General features: G+C 44.5%; 1 protein-coding gene across 3 annotated transcripts in view; it reads left to right on the top strand.

The window, feature by feature from the left end:
- Positions 1-2400, top strand: part of PLB1 (phospholipase B1) — a 118163-nt gene extending 115763 nt beyond the window's left edge. For 2 of the 3 annotated variants that reach the window (XM_089324486.1, XM_089324490.1), the window contains 2 exons: positions 793-867; positions 1988-2400. In XM_089324486.1, coding sequence (XP_089180612.1) covers positions 793-867; positions 1988-2188 — 276 coding nt within the window. In that variant the 3' untranslated portion in view covers positions 2189-2400. 3 annotated transcript variants of the gene reach the window in all.
- The last annotated feature ends 22199 nt before the right edge of the window (positions 2401-24599 follow it).

Raw genomic sequence — 24599 nt, 5'->3', positions numbered from 1 at the left:
CGCCGTGCCGTGTGTGGCAGTCATCATGGTGTCCCTCACAGGGTCAAGGCCACCCTTCCTCCTCTCATGGTGTTCCTAAGAAATGGGTGTAAAAGCCTCACGACACCAAAGCGAGACCATGGCCGGGGGGGGGGGGGGGGAGTGGCTACTGCCCTTCCTGGTGGTCCCTGCTGGCCGGGATGTTTACCAGTGAAAGTGCTGGGGCCCCTGCCTCTTGGCTCTGGCCACGGCCAGGGGCAGGCTACTGGCTAAAGATGCAGCAGCTTCCAGTTCATTCTCTGCCGGTCCCAAGATGGAAAGTGTCTGGCAGCACATGAATCAGGGTTCAAGTACATTGCTCTATCCATGTGAAAAACCCACAAAGCAGCACCAAACAAGCAGACTCCCATTTCTTAAGGTTGCCAAGCCAAGCGTAGTGATGACGTCATAGTGACTGATGTGTTTGCAAGGTTTGTCAGGTTGGCTGTGCCCACGCACTTGGAGGAGCCAGTAAGTATGATCATCACCATTTTATAAAGTTGGAAACACAGCGTCTGCACCCACAGCTGTCCCCATCCAGGCTCCGGCCCCGGCCCTGCTGCACCCTGTGGACTTGGGACTGGCCAGGCTCTCCTGGGCCTTGGCATCCTTCTGGGTGAATCCAGGGCCAGATTCAGGGTCCTGTCCTGCTCTGAAGCGAGTTCCAGGCTGGGACCGTGGGTCTCACTGCTCTGGGTTCAATTGCCCCTCTCAAAGTCAAGTCCCCCCCCCCCCCAGCTTCGGTGAGAACCAAGGTGTCCTTTCTCTCTCCAGCTGGAGCCAGTGGGCCACAAGACAACCTCCAACAACTTCACCTACAGCCGAACCAAACTCAAGTGCCCCTCTCCCGTGAGTAAATGCCCTGCCTGTCTGCTGCCTGGAGGCACAGGGGAGTCCCGTGGGGCTAGCACGGGCACCTTCACTCGCTCCCATCCTCATCACCCCTCACCGCTCCTCACCAGCCGCTCGGGGTGTGGGCAAGCAGAGGGCGCAGGGAGAATCCCACAGCTCCTCCGCAGGTGTGAATGGCTCAGGGAGGCAAGACCAGCAAGTGCTGGCTGGAGGACCCGAGGCACCCATCGCTTCTGGGGACTCTGAGTAGGATACCAGGAACTGGGGACAGGGAGGCAGAGAGAAATGAGACGCAGGGTCTGTTCCCAGAGCCCATGACCCCTTGTATACCCAGTACCCTCCTGGCCCCTCCTCTCCTCCATCGCTCCTACACTCACTGCCAGATACCACTCAGCCCTCCTGGGAGTGACTCAGTCTTGTCCAGGCCTGGGCCCCACTGCCCAGTAGCCAGAGTCCGGGAGGGAGGCTGACTGCTCTGTTGTTCACGCCACGTTCCCCATCTCTGCCAGTGAAAACAGTCGCCTCCCTGCAGCCCCAGACTCCGCCCTCTCTGGCCTAGGGTCCTGGCTGCTCTTAGACACACCCGGGTGGCGCTCTCCTGTCTGAGCCTCTCCCGAGTCATGGCCCATCCTCCCTTCCTCCCTTATAACACGATTGTGTCTGCACATGGTCTCATCTCCCTGCTGGGCAAAGAGAAGATCCTCATCAGAGCTCCTAGCCTGGGGCCTGGGGCAGCAGGCACACAGTAGGGATCACTGACAGCAGAGAGGAGGGGGCCAGACCCCGAGTCATTGTCAGTTCTTTAGCTGTCCTTCCACACCCGCCTTTCCTGAAGCCCTGGGAAGTGGGGGGATGGGAGGCTGGGCAGCGTTGACCAGCAGTGACCTGGAGGAAACAGCTGGGAGCTCCGCCAGCTTCCCAAGGACCCTCTTCCAGCGATCACTGTCAGCTGCCACTGTCAAGGTCAACTTCAGGTTGGGGTGCTAGTGAAAAAACCAAAGGGCGGTCCCAGCTGGGGCCACCGTCTTCGCACAGAGGTTGGCACAGAGGGAGCTGCACGAGCAGGGGAGCAGTGACGGAGGCCCTGAGCCCCTGACCCTCCTCTCGTGCCCTCCAGGACAGCCCGTACCTCTACACCCTCCGGAACAGCCGGCTACTCCCCGACCAGGCTGAGGCAGACCCCACGGTGCTCTACTGGGCAGTGCCGGTGGCAGCAGGAGCCGGCCTTCTCATCGGCATCCTCGCCATGGTGGCAGGGAGAGGCATGCGCTGTCGCCCGCGGGAGGACCCCCCGCTGAGCCTGAGCACAGGCCTCTAGGCCCATGTGTGTGGTCCTCACCCGGAAGGTCCCGGCCACACTCCAACCTGGCCCTTCTACCTCAGCCACCTGTGGCCACCACGGGCAGAACCTGCTTCTACACCTGAGACACAGCAGCCAAAGGGACAGTCAGGACTTCTTGGGGCCTGGGCTTCTCCCAGGTCAATGCTCCTGGGATTGGCAAACTTAAATAAAAAGCCGAACATGTTCTATTCCTGAGTGAGCCTGCCTGCGACACTCATAGTCTGTGGTTACACATGCAGGTGTATGTGTGGGGGGAGGGGCTATTAGGTTCAGGGATGGTGGGCCAGCGCCCAGCCTGGCCCTGGCGGGTCCATCTCAGCACCGCACTCACCCAAACCACACTTTCTGGGAGATCGGGAAGGCTGCCAGGTGGTGGCTGGAGCCGTGCAGCTGGCTGGCCACACGACACTGTGGAATGACGTGCTGGGCGTCAGTAGCTAAATACATCTGACTGCCTTAGAAAACAGGGGTTCCTTAGGCAGAGTTTCCTGGAAGAGGAGAATTTTGACATTGTCATTTGGAAAAAGCAGTGGGGACATAAGCAGGTTGAGGATGCAGGAGGCACTTTTGTCAAGGTGCCAGATCTGGGAATGAGCAGCCATTTCTGCATTGCTGGGTTGTAAAGGGAAACTGGAAGGGGTCTGAGGACACAGGCTGCCCGTAACAAACACGCATCAAGGAGGCAGACATGGGCCTCTGCACCTTAGCATCTCTCCCACCACAAAACCGTGGAAGACTAAGAGCTTGAGTTCGAATCCCACATGCACCCCCGGCATGCTTGGTCCTGGAGCACACACCTGCTCTGGGTCCTTTTCTCAGATTCCCTATTTGGGAAAAACTGCAATGAAAGCACCCATTCTTACAGCACTGCTATTAAAAAGGAAAAAAAAAAAAAAGCTGTGCGTATAAGTGCTCTGTGATTCTAAAATATTGCACAAATGAGAGTGTCTTCCATGAAGACTTGGGACAGGCGGATGGAGTTCCTGGCTTCGGCTTGGCCCAGCCCCGGCCACTGTAGCCATTTGGGGAGTGAACCAGCGGACAGGTCTCCCTTTCTCTGTCCCTTCCTCTGTAACTCTGCCTTTCAAATAAATCAGCCTTTAAAAATAGAGTTGGGAGAGAGCCCGGGCTGCTGGGGAGGAAGAGCGGCCCAAAGATGGGTATGGAGAAATGCGACCATAATTCTCGGATGAAGACCGCCTGCCCCCTCTCATGGGGGTTCGTCATCACATCTTTCTGGCCAAAGAAGACTCCCCAGAGGACCCAGTGTTCCTCGGGGCTTCAAACTTGTTTCCTGTCCTATGAGCACAGCACGTCTTCTCCCACTTCCTCCTGGGGGCTGAGAAACATGGCGACTAAGTCACATTCCAGCTTGGCCTCCTGGTTTACAGCAGCACAACAACGATAACCCACTAAATCCAAGAGTTCCAAACCCCACCCTGTCCCCTGTCCCGACTCCTGCAACTTTCCATTCTTCCCATAGCTCCCATCTCAAATACGCCTGCCTGGGGTTCATAGCCACAGCCTCCCCTCCCTTGGGCTGGTGGTTAGAATTTACAACTACCAAAGTGATCCAGGCTGAAATGAACCAAAGACCACTTGGCAGAAACAGAAATCCTAACTAGAAGGACTTGACCCTGAACCAGACCCCAAAATCCCAAACAAACACTAAAGAGCCAAGGGCTAAAAGCGCTGAGATGTGCTTGAGACAGGTGGTGTCATATATGTTGAGCATCCTGAACCTGCAAACTCCAATCAGAAGCTTTTTCAGCACCAACAGGAGACGCGGTGGAAACATCTACACCTGACCTGTCAAGATGCAGGTGCACAAAAAACCCAAAGTGCTTCCAAAAGCTCATGGAAGATTGATGACATCAAAAGATAAATTAAGTGCAAAAAGCTTCGAAACCCTGGCAATTTTTTTTTTCAGAATTTCCCATGTTTGAAGATCTCTTGTGTCATATGACATAAGGTTAGCTTCGTAAGGTGTTTGTGAAACGAATGAATTGTTTGACTTTAGTTCCACCCTCAAGATCTCGTTATGTAGATGCAAGCATTCCAAAAATCTGAAGTCCAAAACCCTTCTGATCGCAAGCATTTCCAATACGGCATACTCAGCCCTGGATATGTGCCACGTTCCCTCCCTCTAGAGAAACAGCATAATGAGGGTGGCGCCGCAGCCATGCCATGAACAAAGCCACCAAGTCCTGAGGAAGCCCCACGCCCCACAAGGACTTGCTCAGATTCAGAAACAGCGGAGGCTGCATTGCACTTGATCCAACACCTTCAGAAAGGACTTGAACTTTCTCTGAGCTCTCAAAGATGGGGAGGTGATTTGGTCAAAGTCGACCTAGACACACAGAGGAATGACCATGGTAGGGGCTATGGACAATAAGAAAGGGGAAAAAAATGAGGATGGAGGAGTCGGGTGGTCAGACATTAGGGGCACGTTACAGAAACAGCAAGGAGTTAACAGTGATTCCATGCTTATGATGGTTGGGATGTCATCTCAGGCTACTTTGATTTGGAAATATTATTGGGAAAAGAATAGAATGAAGAAAAATACTGATACAAGTTGACAAGGCTTGCACCAGGACAGGCACCCTGGCATCCCCTTTGCACAAAGAGGGGAGCCAAGACTCAGAGTGACACTCAGAGTGACACCTTGATTACATAACAGCAGGTTGATCAAAATAACCCCTAGTATCAAGGTAGGGAGTAACTAAAAATTATAAAAGAACAACTGATTCCAGCAATGAGGTGGGCCAAACTGCACATAAAGGGGGCATGAAATTGAAATCTGGAGAAGGGGACACGGTCTTCACACACTGACGAGATGTCCCATCATCCCTCTGCTTCCGTGGGCCCGAAGATCTTGGTCATGGCTAGTCAGTGATCTGTGATTTTAAAGTTAACTGGAGGGACAAAGATATTTTGCTAATAGGAAAATGTGAAGTTACAACAGTTAATCTTTTAATTTAAAAAAATCCGAGAGAATCAGACATCTCCATTGACAAAATTAGACCCGTAATATTCTGCACAGCAGCAATGAAGAAAGACCATAAGTAAAAATAAGGGAACTTCAAGAAGTTTTGTGGGGAACTGGAATTAAAAGATTTCAGTGCCAAAACATTTTGAAATCCATGGATTTCTCACAATATGCATTTCTAAGAACTTTCTTTGAAGACTCCGCATATGTTTAGAAAGATTAAAGATGAACTTAGAACACAAGACAAGAACAAGACATTATTTAAAAGGAGGAGGTTGAAAGAACTGTGAACCAAGTAGAACTTCCAGAAACGAAGCCTATTCTGAATTACTGGGGCTGGCACTGTGGCTAAGCTGCCACTTGTGACGCTGGCATCCCATATGGGTGCCAGTTCAAGTCCCAGCCGCTCCACTTCTGGTCCAGCTTCCTGCTAATGCATCTGGGAAGGCAGCAGGAGATGGCCCCAGTACCCAGGCCCTGCACCCAGGGGGAGGCCTAGTTTCAGACTGACCTAAACCTGGCCATTTGGGGGAGTGGACCATTAGATGGAAGATATCGTTTGCTCACTCTCGCTCATTCTCTTTCTACCTTTCAAATACATAAATATTTTTTCGAAAGAGAAACATTCTTATTAAAGAAAATAAGCTTCCGCAAGTGTGTTCCGACAGCAGGTTGGGCACTTAGAGAACCCACACGTCTTGCTGTGTACCAGGCAGTGAGCCTGCATTACTCCTGAATTTTAACGATAGCTCAGTGAAGCAGACAGGATTATCATCCTGAGCTTATGGAAGAACTGGAGTGGAGTTTGCCTTTTCGGTCTTTTTGTATGAATTAAATGAGATCAAAACAGTAGCTTAAAAAGAGATCATCAGTACTTAGCTCTCCCTCCCTCCTTCCCATGTTAGTATTGATTCCAGTGTGTGGTTTGGGGATTTTGTAAAATAATAATTGAAACATATTTGGCAGCTTACAGTTCACAAAGCACTTTAACACATTCTCACTCGATCCACATCACAAGCTTATAAACGCCCAGTACTGTTCAGGAAACGTATCCCAGAGTCGCACAGATTGTGCCTCCATGTCCCATCAATGGTGTTGGCCAGCTCATCTAAGAAATAACTACCTAGGATGCACCTGTTTGATTTGCTTTTTATCATTTGATTTCTGCCAAGTGACTATATTGACTTGTGGATTTCTGATTTGTACAAAGATAACCTCAAGGTCACAGTTGTATGGCCTATGAGACATTTCCCAGTTTTGTACCTATTAGCAAAAACGGCTCAGCTTGCCAGAATTCAGCAAATGGAGACCACTCAAATGCGGGCCAGCTGCATCTTGGTGCCATGTTCCCAAGGCTCTCCCTAGCCTGCCCCATTGCTCTGTCAGCTGGCACGGCAGCCAACCCGGAACCCGGGCCTCTTCGCCCTGCTGGACCGGCCCAGGGTCCACCGCTATTGGGCATGGCTGTGTCATCCAGCAACAAGTGTGCTGCTTTCAGAGGAATTTCAAGCAGTGCGGGGGGAGCAGGCAGGGAAAAGGGAGGAGAGCAGAGAAGGAGCAGGCGGCCCCTAAGTACATTCCACAGGGACAGTGCTTTAGGCATCTGAATGCCATTCCTCAAGATCATTTACAACCTCAGCACGACCAGGCTCCCTGGTGGGAGAGTCCACATTCCCCAGGGAGTAGGGGGTTGGGGATTCCACGGGAGCAAAAAGCAGCTTCTTATCAGGAGTGTCCTTATCTCTGATCTCATCTCTTTGCAACAGAATGCTGCGATCCCTACACCCAGAAAGGCTGTTCCTGGATTAAATGATAAAATGTCTGCGGGGTCTGGCCCAGAGCAGGGGCTAGGTACTTAGTCCCATCCCTAGTGCAGCCTGGGTGTGTGTCTGTCCTGCTCTCCTGCAAGGGCCCAGAGGACTGTTTTCCAAGACAAGCAGAAGTTCAGGGAATTCACCACCACTAGACCAGCCTTACCAGAAAGATAGGTAAGGGAGACCTATATACAGATACAAGGAAGGATAGCAAAAAAGAAAAAATTAAAAATTAAAGGAGCCAGTGACGAGACATAGTAGATAAAGCCACCACCTTTGATGCTGCCATCCCTAATGGGCATTGGTTTGTGTCCCGGATGCTCCATTTGCAATCCAGCTCCCAGCTGTGGACTAGGAAAAGCAGAAGAAAAGCCCCACGTGATTGGGCCCCTGACCCATATAGGAGTCCCGGATGAAGCTCCTGACTTGTGCTGGGCCCTTGCAGCCATCTGGGGAGTGAACCAGCAGGAAGATTTCTCTGTCTCTCCCTTTCTCTGTAACTTGTTCACATAAATAAATTCATTAAAAAGGATAACGAAGTTCAAGATGGTGGCTTAGGGAGGGAGCTTACTGCTCTAGTCTAGGGAAGGAAAGATTAAAGAGTGGGGGAGTGCAATCTCAGGGAAGGGTTAGGGAGAATGGCAGAGGAAGCTCCACACAAACTGGGGGCCTCTACAGAACTACGTGGAGGGGGTGGATGTATACAGATGGGGACCCCAGCAGCTGAGAGCCTCTGCACCAGTTTTGGAGTGAGGCAAGACCAGGCTGCAGCAGCCCATGCCACTGGCAATAAAGCTGAGAGATGAGCCTGGCGTGGGCCCAGATTGGAGCCCTGTGGGGGAAAGTGTACCTACTAACCTAGAGGGAAAAAAGGGGGTCTATTTCTCTCTCCCCGACCATGTGGCACCAGCATCCTATAACTAGATGAGGCTGGGAGCCATTTTGGATATTGTCTGCGGGCCCAGCAACCAGCTGAAAGGAGACACCCGAGTCTGGCTGAGAGAATTGACAGAGGGCTGGGAGCTCATGACTGTGGGAGCCTTGTGTGCTGGGACTATGAAAACACTGTGGCTGTGTGGGAGGGCGCAGGATGTGGCTGGGACTTTGGGCAGTCACTGCAGGCAGCTGCACGTGCTCAGGACTCCCTGATTCCCTGGTGAGGGTCATTGCTGCAGGATCTGAATTCACACTGAGGACTGCATAGATCTTTTGTGTGGTTCTGGCAGTGCAGATGAGAATTATACCCACTGGGGCTAGTGTCCAGGCATTGGTCTCCTTTGAGGAGAGGAAGTGAGCGTAAGAATATGCCAACAGAGCAGAACAAACCTCCCCTCTGATTAAAATATAGTATTAAGGGGCTGGCACTGTGGCCCAGAGAGTTTACGCCCTGGCCTGAAGCACCAGCATCCTATATGAGCACCAATTCAAGACCTGGCTGCTCCACTTATGATCCAGTTCTCTGCTATGGCCTGAGAAAGCAGAAGATGGCCCGAGTCCTTGGGCCCCTGCACCCATGTGGGAGACCTAGAAGAAGCTCCTGGCTCTTGGCTTTGGATTGGCACAGCTCCGGCCATTGTGGCCACCTGGGGAATGAACCATTGGATGGAAAACCTCTCTCTCTGCCTCTCTTCTCTCTTTGTAACTCTGACTTTCAAATAAATCTTTAAAAGAAATAGTAATAATAAAAGAGGAGATTTAGCATGCTCAACTTGGGTGTCCCCTTGGACACTCCCTTCACCCTGGAGCACTGAGCAGAGCTCCTTCCACACTCCCAGCACATGCTTCTGGGTATTCACTGAAAGAGCAGACACTCCACTAAGCCACAGAGGTATAGTCCAAAAATAAAAGCCATCATGGCGGCGGGGGGGGGGGGGGGGGGCGGCGGGGAACAAGTGTCACTATAAATGCTTAATAATAAATGCAACAATTCAAGAAACAAGAATAAGGAAGACAACATGATGCCCTCAAAAGAATACAATACTTCAGGGCCGGTGCTTTGGCATAGTGGGTAAAGCTGCCACCTTCAGTGCTGACATCCCATATGGGCACCATTTCAAGACCCAGCTGCTCCACTTCCCATCCAGCTCTCTACTATGGCCTGGAAAAGTAGCAGGAGATGGTCCAAGTCCTTGGGCCCCTGCACCTGCTTGGGAAGATCCAGAAAAGCTCCTGGCTCCTGGCTCCGAATTGGCGCAGCTCCAGCCATTGTAGCCAATTGGGGAATGAACCAGTGGATGGAAGATCCCTCTCCCTCCATCCCTCCCCCTGCCTCCCCTTCTCTCTTATAATTGACTTTCAAATAAATAAACAAATCTTTAAAAAAAAGAGAGAGAGAATACTTCATTACTAGAATTGGAAGATGAAGAGATCAATGAAATGCCAGAAATAGAATTAAAAAAAAAAAAGGATTACTTCTAAGTAATCAGAAGCAAACTCATTAAAGAAATTCATACATGAAATGAATGAAAATTTTTCCCATGAAATTGAGATTTTAAAGAGAAATCAAAATGAAATACTGGAAATGAAGAATTCAATAGAACAAATAAAAATACCATGGAAAGCCTTTTAAGAACAGACTCAGTGAGGCAGAAGAAAGAATATCTGAATTAGAAGACAAATCTCTGGTAGTTTTACAGTCAGACCACAAAGAAGAAGAAATTAGAAAACTGAAAAACAGTGTTCGAGATCTATGAGATACTTTCAAACTACACAACATATGGGTCTTAGGAATTCCTGAAGGCATGGAAAGAGAATGGACTAGAAGGCCTATTCAGTGAAATAATTACAGAAAACTTACCTAATTTGGAGAAAGAAAGAGACAGCCAAGTACATGAAGCACTTAGAACTCCTAATAGATATGACCAGAGAATCTTCACCATGACACATTGCAGTAAAACTCTCCACAGTAAAACAGATTCTAAAATGTGCATGAGAGAAATACCAGATTACTATCAAAACATCTCCAATTAGACTCACAGCTGACTTCTCATCAGAAATCCTACAGGCTAGGAGAGAATGGCAAGACATATTCCAGACTTAAGAGAAAAAAACTGTCAACCCAGAAATCTGTACACCTGAAAAGCTCATTTGTGGATGAAGGTGAAATAAAGACCTTGCATAACAAAGGGAAATTGAAAGAATTTGTCAACACTCATCCAACCTTACAGAAGATGCTTAAGGAAGTGTTATACGCATAAACACAGAAACATGATTATCACTATGAAAGGAAGTATAGGCAGAAATCTCCCAGTAAAAGTACAAAGAAATCCAAAGTAAAAAATAGGAATATTTATGGAAAAATGGCAGAGCCAAGTCATTAATTATCAATAGTCACCTTAAATGTAAATGGCGGCCAGTGCCGCAGCTCAATAGACTAATCCTCCGCCTTGCGGCGCCAGCATACCGGGTTCTAGTCCCAGTCGGGACGCCGGATTCTGTCCCAGTTGCCCCTCTTCCAGGCCAGCTCTCTGCTGTGGCTAGAGAGTGCAGTGGAGGATGGCCCAAGTGCTTGGGCCCTGCACCCCATGGGAGACCAGGAGGAAGCACCTGGCTCCTGGCTTCAGATCAGCGCGGTGCGCCGGCCTCAGTGCGCCGGCCACGGTGGCCATTGGAGGGTGAACCAACAGCAAAAGGAAGACCTTTTTCTCTGTCTCTCTCTCTCACTGTCCACTCTGCCTGTAAAAAAAAAAAAAAAAAAAAAAAAAAAAAAAAAAAAAAAAAAGTAAATGGCCTCAATGTCCCAGTTCAAAGATACAAACTGGCTGAGTGGACTAAAAAAATCTATTTGCTGCCTACAAGAAACACATCTCACCAACAAAGATACATGCAGACTGAAAGTGAAAGAATGGAAAAAGATATTCCATGCTAAAAGAAACCAAAAAAGAGCTGGTGTAACCATCCTAATAGCAGATAAAATAGATTTTAACACAAAAACTGTTGAAGAGACAAAGAAGGGCACATGTAATGACTAAGGGATCAATTCAACAGGAAGACATGACTATTTTTTTTTATTTTTTTTACAGGCAGAGTGGACAGTGAGAGAGAGAGAGAAAGGTCTTCCTTTGCCGTTGGTTCACCCTCCAATGGCCGCCATGGCCGGCGCGCTGCGGCCGGCGCACCACACTGATCCGATGGCAGGAGCCAGGTGCTTCTCCTGGTCTCCCACGGGGTGCAGGGCCCAAGCACCTGGGCCATCCTCCACTGCACTCCCTGGCCACAGCAGAGAGCTGGCCTGGAAGAGGGGCAACCAGGACAGAATCCGGCGCCCCGACCGGGACTAGAACCCGGTGTGCCGGCGCCGCAAGGTGGAGGATTAACCTAGTGAGCCGCGGAGCCGGCCGGAAGACATGACTATTATAAATGTGTACGCACCTAAATGCAGGGCACCTGGCTACTTAAAAGAAATGTTAAGAGATCTAAAGGGAGACAAAGATTCCTATACAATAGTAATGGAGACTTCAATAACCCACTTTCAGCAATGGACAAACAAATCAGAAAAACCAGCAAGGAAATAACATATGTAATAGACACTATAGACCAAATGGACCTAATAGATATCTACAGAACTTTTCATCCTACAGGTGCAGAATACACTTCTTCTCACCAGTGCTCAGAACTTCTTCTAGGATTGACTACATGCTAGGCCATAATGCAAGTCTCAGCAAATTCAAAAACATCCAATATCATACTATGCATCTTCTCAGACCACAATGCAATGAAGCTGGAAATCAACAACTCAGGAATCTCTAGAACATATATGGAGACTAAACAACATGCTTCTGAATGAACAGGTCATAGAAGAAATCAAAAGAAATAAATTTTGTGGAAACAAATGAATACAACATATCAAATCGTACGCAGCAAAAGCAGTGTTAAGAGGAAAGTTTATAGCAATTGGTGCCAACATCTAGAATTTGGAAAGGCACCAAGTAAATGAGCTATCAAAGTATCTCAGAGATCTAGAAAACACCAAACCAAACCCAAAATGAGTAATAGTTAAAATTAGAAAAAAACCAAAATTGAAACAAAAAATACCAAAGATCACAAAATGAAAAGCTTGTCTTTGAAAGTATAAACAAAACTGACACAGCATTGGCCCAACTAACAAAAAAAAAAAAAGAGAGAGAGAGAGAGAGAGAGAGAGAGAAGACCCAAATCAATAAAATTGAGTTAAAAAAGGAAATGTAACAGACACCACAGAAATAAAAAGAATCATCAGAAATTACTACAGTGACCTGTAGCCAACAGTTGAGAAACCTAGAAGAAATGGATAGATTCCTGGACACATAAAACCTACTAAATGGAGCCATAAAGATATAGAACACCTAAGCAAACCCATAACTAAGACAGAAATTGAATCAATAATAAAGACCCTCCCAGCAAAGAAATGCCCAAGACAGGATGGCCTCACTGGTGAGTTCTACCAGACATTTATACAAGAACTCTAATTCTGCTCAAGCTATTCAAAACAATTGACAGGGAGGGAATCTTCCCAAATTCTTCCTATGAAGCAAGCATCACCTTAGTTCATAAACCTGAAAAAAAGCAAAGGAGAGTGACAACTACAGACCAATTGCCCTGATGAAGACACATGCAAAAATCCTCAACCAAATCCTAGCCAATCACATCCAACAACACATCAGAAAGATCATTCACCCAGACCAAGTGGGATTACCACAGGTATGCAGAGATGGTTCATCATCCACAAATCAATGTGATACATCACATTAGCAAACTGAAGAACAAAAACCATATGATTTTCTCAATAGATGCAGAGAAAGCATTTGATAAAATACAACACCCTCACCCTTCCATAATGAAAACTTTAGGCAAATTGGGTATAGAAGGAACATTGCTCAACACAAACAAAGCAATTTATGACAAGCCCATGGCCAGCATCCTATTGAATGGGAAAAAAATGGAAACATCCCCACCAATATCTGGAACCAGACAAGGATGCTCACTCTCACAATTGCTATTCAATGTAGTCCTGAGAGTTTTAGCCAGAGCCACTAGGCAAGAAAAAGACATTAAAGGGATACAAATTGGGTAGGAGGAAGTCAAACCATCCCTATTTGCACATGACTTGATTCTTTACATCCATAAGGGATTCAAAAGACTTCCCTAAGACTACTGGAACTCAGAAGAATTTGGTAGAGTTGCAAGATATAAAATCAACACACAAAAATCAACAGCTGTTGTTTACACAGACAATGTCATTGCTGAGAAAGAAGGAGAAACAAAAAATGGAAAAATATTCCATGTTCATGGATTGGAAGAGTCCATATCATAATGTCCATACTACTGAAAGCAATTTACAGATTCAACGTGATACCAATCAAAATACCAAGGACTTTCTTCTCAGATCTAGAAAAAATGATGCTGAAATTCATATGGAAACACAAGAGACCCCAAATAATATACAACAAAAACAAAGCCAGAGGCATCACAATACCAGATTTCAAGACATACTACAGGGCAATTATAATCAAAACAGTCAGTGCAGGCACAAAAATAGATGGGTAGACCCATGGAACAGAACAGAAATGCCAGAAGTCAACCCAAGCATCTACAATCAACTTATCTTTGACTAAAGAGTTAAAACCATTCTCTGGAGCAAGGACACGCTCTTCAACAAATGGTGCTGGAAAAAGTGGATTGTAGAGCACCTGAAAGGAAATCTATAGAAGTTAAATTAACACTTTGAGAAGCAATGACTTTGAAGAGCCCTTGACTTGACTATTGAGGAACAATATTCCCCCCCCCCATACAATTTGTGGAACTCTTTACTTAGTATAGAGTTAATCATATGTGTATTGAGTTGGTTGAAAATAGATCTTAGTAAAACATAAGAAAGAGAATAGGCAAGGGAGGAGGAAGATTGGTGGGAGTGTGGGTGGGAGGATGGGTAGAATCACTATATTCCTAAAGTTGTATTTATGAAAAAAATAAATTGCTATACATTCAAAAACAAAAAGGATAACTACCATCATGAAAACATAAATGCATAAAGATATTAGAAAAACAAAGGCTATCGTCAATAAACAGAAGAAATTACCAAAAAAATCAAACTAAGACATTACTTATCAATGATAACTTTGAATGTAAATAGGATAAATTTCCCCAATTAAAAGATATAGACTGGGGGCCAGCTCTGTGGTGCAGCAGGTTAACACCCTGGCCTGGGACGCTGGCATCCCATATGGGTGTCATTTTGAGGCCCGGATGCTCCAGTTCCAATCCAGCTCTCTGCTATAGCCTGGGAAAGCAGTAGAAGATGGCCCAAGTCCTTGGACCCCTGCACCCACGTGAGAGACCGGCTCCTGGCTCCTGGCTTTGGATCAGCGCAGCTCCCTTCGTTGGGGCCAATTGGGGAGTGAACCAGTGGATGGAAGACCTCTCTCTCTCTCTCTGCCTCTCCTCTCTCTGTATAATTCTGACTTTCAAATAAATAAATAAATCTTTTAAAAAAATATAGACAGGTTAAGTGAAAACAAATTAAAAAAAAAAAAAAGTCCTGTTATATGCTCATACCAGAAGCTCACTTCACCAGTAAAGGCAGCACAGACTGAAAGTGAAAGGATAGAAAAAGATATTCTATGCAAATTAAAACCAAAGGGAAGCAAGAATAGCTATATTTAGACAAAATGAGTTTTAAGACAAAAATTAAGAAGAGACAATGAAGATCTCTGTATAATGATCAAGGGATCAATTCTACAAAAAGATGTGGTGACTGGAAATATATCTGCACCCAATTTCATAAAATACTCTTTTACCTAAAGAGAGAGACATTCCAATACAATAATAGCAGGGGACTTCAACACTTTACTCTCAATGGGCAGATCATCCAACCCCCCAAAAATATCAAACATTAAAGTTATATTAAACTAAGGCCAATTGGACCTAATAGACATGTCTAGAAATTCAATGGGACTGATAAACACACCTTCTTTCAACAGCATATGAAATGTTCTCTAGGAGATGTTATATTTTAGGCCAAGAAGCAAGTCTTAAACTCAAAAAATTGAAATCATAGCTTGGATCATTTCTACCCATAATGTAGTAAAACAAAAAACAAAACTCTAAAAATTATACAAATAGAGATTGACCAACACACTCCTGAATGAACAATGGGTTATTGAAGAAATCAAAATTTTTTAAATCCTTGAAATTAATGAAAATGGAAACATACAAAAATATAGGATGCAGCAAACTTAGTTCTAGAAGAGAAGTTTACTACAATAAGCACCTGTATCAAAAATAGAAAGATATCAAATAAGTAATCAAACGATACATCAAGGGTCTAGAAAAACAAGAACAAATCTGCCCCAAAGTTATTAGGGGAATAGAAATAGAAAAAGATCAGAACACAAATAAGTGAAGTAGCAACTTTAAACACACACACACACACACACATCTATGAAGAGTTAGTTTTCTGAAAAGATAAAAATCAAAAAACCCTTAGCTAGATTTCTAGGGAAAAACAGAGAGGACTCAAAATTATAAAAAGAAGTGAATAGAATTGATATAATAAACATACAAGGGACCACAGGTACCAGCCTCTGCCTGGTGGTTGAGATACCATTGGGACACCCATGCTCCCTATCAGAGTGCTTGGGTTCAATGCCCAGGTCTGACTCCTGACTCCAACTCTCTGCTAATACAGACCTTGGGAGGCAATGGTGACAGCTCAAGTAAGGGGGTTTCCACCACTCACACAGGAGATCTGCAGTGAGTTCCTGGTTCCCAGCTTCAGCCCAGCCCAGTCCTGCCCAATCCCACCCAGTCCCACTGCCAGCATTTAGGGAACTCTCATTCTCATATTCTCTCTCCCTCTCCCTCCCTCTCCCTCTCCCTCTCTCCCTCCCTCTCCCTCTCCCTCTCTACCTCTCCCTCCCTCTCCCTCTCCACCTCTCCCTCCCTCTCCCTCCCTCTCCCTCCCTCTCCACCTCTCCCTCCCTCTCCCTCCCTCTCCCTCTCTACCTCTCCCTCCCTCTCCCTCTCTACCTCTCCCTCTCCCTTCCTACCTCTCCCTCTCCCTCCCTCCCTCTCTCCTTCTCTCCCTACCTCTCCTTCTCTGTTTAACTCTTTCAAATAAATAAATAAATCTTAAAAAAAAAAGAAATACAAAGGATAAGTAGGGACTATCATGAACAACTACATGTCAACAAATTGGATAAATTTCTGGATCCATATAACTAACCAAAATTGAACCATGAAGACAGGCAACCTGAACAGACCAATAGTGAGCAGTGATATTAAATCAGCAATTTAAAATTTTTGAGGGGCCAAGATGGTGGTATAGCAATAGGATATTCTAAGTCACATGGGGCAAAATAGATGGTTAATAAGGAGAGGGGATACAAGCCAGCGAAAGAGCCATGAGAAATTCATGCAGAGAAGCCAAGGAGTCCAACAGAGACTGGGCAGGTCCACGCTAAGGGAGCAGAAAAGAAAATTGGTGGAGGCAAGGTGGAGATGCCAAACAGGGAGACTGGCACCACTTCCCCCAGAGGACCAGGTGAGATGGAGCTGCAGATAGCAGCAGCCAGAGGAGCCTGGTGAACTGCGTTTGAAATTCCAACTGGGAAGAGAGAAGGTTTAAGGGAACAAACGGAGAGGTTGGGCATGCTCCTGTCCATCTACATCTCCTTCCTTCCCCAACCTGGACCTGCAGCTGACTGGGGAAGCCAAATTGATTGTTCACATTTTTACAAAGAAGCAAGGGGCTACCGCATGTGCCGCCATGCACATGCCCATCAATTGTGGGGGCCACTTCACAACCCACCAGGGAATGAGGATCACAACATTTCAGAGCAACTTCCTCCCCACCATGCAACTGTACAAGAAAAGTCCTAAATATAGAAAACTTGAGTCCGTTTCACACACCAGTAAGAATGGAGCCTGGCCCCGGTAGGTGGGGCTTAGTGCACCAGAGCTCTCATACCCACCCCCATCACCATCAAGAAGTGAGCAGGACTCCAGGAGGTGGGGCTGTGGCTTCCACTTGCAATGCACAGACACAGCAGAGGGAAATCGCACCACAAGCATAAAGACACAAATTAAAGAGGAAAAGCAACCAGAAATGCCAAAAATCAAAGGAAAAATCCTAAATAAGAATAAGGAAGACACTATGAACCCACCAAAGGAACACTATCAACTCTTCAATAATAGAAGCTGAAGAAGAGATCGAGGATATGCCAGAAAAGGATTTCAGAAAATTAATAATCAGATTCATGATCTAAACGAAAAGTGCAACCAACTTATATTTGATCAAACAGCTAAAACCAATTCCTGGAGCAAGGACAGTCTATTCAACAAATGGTGCTGGGAAAACTGGATTTCCACATGCAGAAGTATGAAGCAAGAACTCTACCTTACACCTTAAACAGAAATCCACTCAACATGGATGAAAGATCTAAATCTATGACCTGACACCATCAAATTATTAGAGAACATCGGGAAAACCCTGCAAGATATAGACACAGGCAAAGACTTCTTGGAAAAGACACCAGAGGCACAGGCAGTCAAAGCCAAAATTAACAATTGGGATGACGTCAAATTGATAAGTGTCTGTACTGCAAAAGAAACAGTCAGGAAAGTGAAGAGGCAACCGACAAAATCAGTATGCAACTGATAAAGGATTAATAACCAGAATCTACAAAGAGATCAAGAAACTCCACAACATCAAAACAAACAACCCACTTAAGAGATGGGCCAAGGACCTCAATAGACACTTTTCAAAAGAAAATCAAACGGCCAACAGACACATGAAAAAATGTTCAGGATCACTAGCAATCAGGGAAACGCAAATCAAAACCACAATGAGGTTTCACCTCACCCATTAGAATGGCCCTCATACATAAATCAACTAACAACAGATGCTGGCGAGGATATAGGGAAAAAGGCACACTAATCCACTGTTGGTGGGAATGCAAACTGGTAAAGCCACTATGGAAGTCAGTTTGGAGATTCCTCAGAAACCTGAATATAGCTCTACCACACGACCCAGCCATCCCACTCCTTGGAATTTACTCAAGAGAAACTAAATTGGCAAATAAAACAGCTATCTGCACCTCCATGTTTATTGCAGCTCAATTCACAATAGCTAAGGCATGGAATCAACCTAAATGTCCATCAAAAGAAGACTGGATAAAGAAATTATGGGATATGTATTCTATAGAATACTACACAGTGGTTTAAAAAAAAAGGGGGGGGGGGAATCTGGTCATTCGCAACAAAATGGAGGAATCTGGAAAACATCATGCTGAGTGAAATAAGCCAGTCCCAAAGGGACAAATACCATATGTTCTCTCTGATCTGTGACAACTAACTGAGCACCTAGAAGGAAAACTGTAGAAGTGAAACTGACACCATGAGAAACAATGACTTAATCAGCCCTGTCCTGACTATTGAGGAACAGCTTACTACTTTATTCTTTTTAGATTTTATTTTTCTGTTTAATACCATTGGTTGAACTCTTTAACACACAATTAGTCTTAGGTGTGTAAATTTAACTGAAAATTGATCCCTATTAAAAATAAGAGTGGAAATAAGAGGGGGAGGAGATGTATAGTTCGGCACATGCTCACTCGGACGTACCCCAACGGTAGAGCTAGAAACGTGCCATGGGACTCCAAATCCCATTAAATTGGCAGGTACCAATGCCATCTTACTAGTTAAAGTGATCAGTTTAAGTTCATAATTGATCATAAAGATAGGATTAAGTGTCAAAGGGATCACATAAATAAGACCAGTGTCTGCTAAAAATAACTGATAGAATTAAAAAGAATAATCCAACACGGAAAGCAGGATACACAGCATACTCATAGAATGGAAAATATCCTAAACAGCACTCTGGCCTCAGAATCAGCCCGTAAGGCATTCAGATCTGGCTAAAAATCCCAGGAGAGTTTCTCAGGCATGGAAAGCCAAGACACTGTGGCAAAAAATGACCTAAATGAAAAATCCTGTGAGATCCCAGTGGAAAGAACGGGCCATCAAAGGAGGAGGTACCTTTCTCTGAAGGGAGGAGAGAACTTCCACTTTGACTATGGCCTTGTCTAAATGAGGTTGGAGTTTGTGAACTCAAGAAGCTTCCATAGCCTTGGCATCTCATGACAAGAGCCTCGGGTGATTACCTATGTCATAAATAAGAGTGTCAATTGTTAAATCAATAGGAGTCACTGTGCACTTATTCCACATGTAGGATCTCTGTCCTTAATGTGTTGTACTGTGTGAATTAATAGTAAAACTAGTCTTCAAAGAGTTCTTTATACTTTGAGTGTCTGTGTGGGTGTAATCTGTTGAAATCTTTACTTAGTATATACTGAGTTGATCTTCTGTATATAAAGATAATTAAAAATGAATTTTAAGGAAGAATGGGATAGGAGAGGGAGTAGGAGATGGGATGGTTTGCAGGTGGGAGTGTGGTTATGGAGGGGAAAAAAGTTGTACTTTCAAAATTTATATTTATTAAATAAGTGTTTTAAAAAAAATTCTTGCTCAGCCGGCACTGTGGCTCAATAGGCTAATCCTCTGCCTTGCAGCACCGGCACCCCGGGTTCTAGTCCCAGTTGGGGCACCAGGTTCTGTCCCGGTTGCTCCTCTTCCAGGCCAGTTCTCTGCTGTGGCCAGGGAGTGCAGTGGAGGATGGCCCAAGTGCTTGGGCCCTGCACCCCGTGGGAGACCAGAATAAGTACCTGGCTCCTGCTTTTGGATCAGTGCGGTGCGCCGGCGGCAGCGGCCATTGGGGGGTTAACCAACGGCAAAGGAAGACCTTTCTCTCTCTCTCTCACTGTCCACTCTGCCTGTCAAAAAAAAAAAAAATTCTTGCAATGTCTTCTTTTGAAAAAAAAAAAAATAAATGAATGAAAAGTGTTCCCAATAAATTAAGATACTGAAAAGAAGTCAGAATGAAATGCTAGGGGCCAGCGTTATGGCACAGTGGGTTAATGCCCTGGCCTGAAGTGCCGGCATCCCAGATGAGCACCGGTTCGAGGCTCGACTGCTCCACTTCCAATCCAGCTCTCTGCTATGGCCTGAGAAAGCAGTAGAAGATGGCCTCAGTGCTTGGGCCCCTGTACCCATGTGGGAGACCTGGAAGAAACTCCTGGCTTCGGATTGGTGCAGCTCTGGCTGTTGCAGCCAATTGGGGAATGAACCATTGGATGGAAGACTTCTCTGTCTCTCTCTCTCCCTGCCTCTCCTCTCTCTGTGTAACTCTTTCAAATAAATCTTTTTTAAAAAAAGAATGAAATATTAGAAATGAAGAATTCAATAGATCAAATAAAAAATGCAGTGGAAAGCCTTAACAATAGAATAGAGTATGGCCGGCGCCACGGCTCACTAGGCTAATCCTCCGGCTAGCGGCGCCGGCACACCGGGTTCTAGTCCTGGTCGGGGCGCCGGATTCTGTCCCGGTTGCCCCTCTTCCAGGCCAGCTCTCTGCTGTGGCCAGGGAGTGCAGTGGAGGATGGCCCAGGTGCTTGGGCCCTGCACCCCATGGGAGACCAGGAAAAGCACCTGGCTCCTGGCTCCTGCCATCGGATCAGCGCGGTGCGCCGGCCGCAGCACACCGGCCGCGGCGGCCATTGGAGGGTGAACCAACGGCAAAGGAAGACCTTTCTCTCTCTCTCTCTCTCACTGTCCACTCTGCCTGGTAAAAAAAAAAAAAAAAAAAAAAAAAAATAGAATAGAGTGAGACAAAAGAAAGAATATCAGAACCAGAAGACAAATTTCTGGAAATAATACAGTCAGACTAAATAAAAGAAGAAATTAGAAAATTAAAAACACAGTTGGAGATCTACAAGATTCTATCAACCAACAAACATATGGATCCTAGGAATTTCAGAAGGTATGGAAAGAGAGAAAGGATTAGAGGCCTTTTTAATGAAATAATAACAGAGAACTTCCCCAATCTGGAGAAAGAGAAATCCAAGCATAGAAGTGCACAGAATTCTCACCAGGCACGACCAGAAAAGATCTTCACCACAACATGTTGTAGCAAAACTCTCCTCAGTAAAACATAAAGAAAAGATCTTAAAATGTGCAGGTGAGAAATGACAAGTCACATTCAGAGGAAACCCACTTAGACTCAATTCAGACTTCTCATCACAAACCCTACAGGCAAGGAGAGAATGGAGAGACATATTCTAAGTCCTAAGAGAAAAAACCTGTCAACTCAGAATACTGTACCCTGCAAAACTCTCATTTATGAATGAAGGAGAAATAAGGATTTTTCACAACAAACAGAAATTGAAAAAAATTTCTAACTACTCACCCAGCCTTACAAAAGATGCTCAAGGATGTGCTACACACAGAAACAGAAACAGGAACATCACCACAAAAGTAGACAAATGCAGGAAACAACCGAGCAGAAGTAAAAATGAAATCCAAAATACATCAACAGGACTATTTATGGAAACATGGCAGGGCAAAGTCAGTACTTAACAATAGTTACAGTAAATGTAAATGGTCTCATCTCTCTGTTAAGAGACAAGCTGGCTGAATGGATTAATAAAGAAAACATCTATTTGCTGCCTACAAGAGACATCTTACCAACAAAGATGCATGCAGAATTACAGTGAAGGATGGAAAAAGATAGTTCATGCTAACAGAAACCAAAAATGAGCTGATGTGGCCATCCTAACCTCAGACAAAATAGACTTTAACACAAAAACTGTTAAAGAGACAAGGACACTTACAAAATAATTAAAGGATCAATTTAAGAATAAGAAGTGACTTTATAAATGTATATGTATCTATTTACAGGGCACTTGGCTATCTAGAAGAAATGTTAAGGGATCTAAAAGGAGATATAGACTCAAATACAATAATGATGGGGGATTTTAATATCCCACTTTTAGCAATGGACAGATCAACTAGACAGAATAACTCTGTTTCCTTATTGATTTATCAACACCGTAGACCAAATAGACCAGATATCTACAGAACCTTCATCCCTACAGCCACAGAGTACACATTTTTCTCTCCAGTGCATGGAACTTTCTCTAGGATTGGCCACATGCTAGGCCATAAAGCAAGTCTCAGAAAATTCAAAATAATTGAAATCATACCATGCATCTTCTCAGACCACAATCCAATGAAGCTGGAAATTAACAACTTAGGAATCTCTACATCATATGCAAACACATGGAGAATGAACAACATGTTCCTGAAAGAACAGTGGGTCATAGAAGAAAAAAAAATCAAAAAATTTCTGGAAACAAATGAAGACAATATAACATACCAAAATTTGTGGGATATAGCAAAAGCAGTGTTAGGAGGAAAGTTAATAGCTATTGGTGCCTTCACCAAGAAATTGGAAAGGCACCAAATAGATGAGCTATTAAAGCATCTCAAGGACCTAGAAAAACAGCAGCAAACCAAACCCAAAACTAGTAGGTGCAAAGAATTAAAATTAGAGAACAAAATTAAAACAAAAAATACAAAAGATCAGCAAAATGAATAGCTGTTTTTTCAAAAAAACAAACAAAATTGACACACAATCGGCTCAACTAACCAAAAGGAGGAGAGAGAGAAGACCCCAATCAATAAAATTAGAGATGAAAAAGGAAATGTAACAACAGACACCACAGAAATAAAAAGAATCATCAGAAATTACTACAAAGAGCTGTATGGCAACAAACTGGGAAACCTAGAAGAAATGGATAGATTCCGAGACACATACAACCTAACTAAACTGGGCCATGAAGAAATAGAAAGCCTAAACAGACCCATAACCAAGACAGAAATTGAATCAGGATATGCCCTCCCAACAAAGAAAAGCCCAGGACCAGATAGTCTCACTGGTGAGTTCTACCAGACATTTAAATAAGAACTCCAATTCTTCTCAAGTTATTCAAAGTATCTGAAAGGGAGTGAATCCCCTCAAATTCTTTCTATATAGCCAGCATCACCTTAATCCCTAAATCCAGAAAAGATGCAACAGAGAAAAAACTACATACCAATTTCCCTGATGAACATAGACACAAAAATCCTCAAAATTCGGGCTAATCCCATCCAACAACACATCAGAAAGATCCTCCATCCAGATCAAGTGGGATTTATCCCTGGTATGCAGAGATGGGTCAGCATTTGCAAATCAATGTGAAATGTCACATTAACAAATTGAAGAACAAAAGCCATATGGTTATCTCAATAGATGCAGAGAAACCATTTGACAAAATACAACACCCTTTCATGATGAAAACTCTAAGCAAATTGGGTTTAGAAGGAGCACTCCTCAACACAATCAAGGCAATATGACAAACCTATGGCCAGTGTCTAATAATGGGGAAAAGTTGGAAGCATTTCCATTGAGATCCAGAACCAGACAAGGATGCCCACTCTCACCACTGCTATTCAATATAGTCCTAGAAGTTTTAGCCAGAGCCATCAAGCAAGAAACAGAAATAAAAGGGATTCAAATTGGTAAAGATGAAGTCAAATTATCCCTATTTGCAGATGATAATTCTATATAGAGAGAACCCAAAAGACTCTACTAGGAAACTACTGGTAAAATAGCAGGATATAAAATCAATACACAAAAATCAACAGCCTTTGTATACACAGGAAATACCACAGCTGAGAAAGAATTTCTAACCTCAATCCCATTCACAATAGCAAAAAACAACAACAACAACAACTTGGAATAAATTTAACCAAGTATGTCAAAGATCTCTACTATGATAATTACAAAACATTAAAGAAATAGAAAACACAAAATAGAAAAAATTTCCATGTTCATGGGTTGTAAGAATCACTATCATCAAACTGTCCATTCTTCTGAAAGTAATTTACAGATTCAATGCAATATCAAAATACCAAAGACATTCTTCTCAGATCTAGAAAAAGATGATGCTTAAATTCACTTGGAAACGCAGGAGACCATGAATAGCTAAAGCAATTTTATACAACAAAAACAAAGCTGGAAGCATCATAATGCCAGATTTCAAGACATAATACAAGGCAATTATAATCAAAACAGCCTGGTACTTATACAAAAACAGATGGCTAGACCAACGGAACATAATAGAAATGCCAGAAATCAATCCAAGCATCTACAACCAACTTATATTTGACCAAGGAGCTAAAACCATTCCCTGGAACAAGGACACTCTCTTCAACAAATAGTGCCGGAAAAAACTGGATTTCCACATGCAGAAGTATGAAGCAGGACCCCTACCTTACACCTTACACAAAAATCCATTCAAAATGGATTAAAGACTTAAATCTGTGATCCTATACCATCAAATTACTAGAGAGCATTTGGAAAACCCTGCAAGACATTGGCTTAGGCAAAGAGTTCCTGGAAAAGACCCCAGAGGCACAGGCATTAAAGCCAAAATCAACAAATGAGATTATATCAGATTGAGAAGCTTCTGTACTGCAAAAGAAACAGTCAGGAAAGTGAAGAGGCAACTGAAATATTGGGAGAAATTATTTGCAAACTATATAACTGATAAAGGATTAATAACCAGAGTATATGAAGAGCTCAAGAAATTCAATAGGGGCTGGCGCCGTGGCTCACTTGGTTAATCCTCTGCCTGCAGTGCAAGCATCCCATATGGGCACCAGGTTC

This window comes from Oryctolagus cuniculus, chromosome 2 (assembly GCF_051225735.1).
Source record: "Oryctolagus cuniculus isolate XC-2025 breed Fujian yellow rabbit chromosome 2, ASM5122573v1, whole genome shotgun sequence".
Taxonomy (NCBI): Eukaryota; Metazoa; Chordata; class Mammalia; order Lagomorpha; family Leporidae; genus Oryctolagus; species Oryctolagus cuniculus.
The sequence above is the reverse complement of the archived record's forward strand: the minus strand, read 5'-3'. Positions and strand labels throughout refer to the sequence as shown.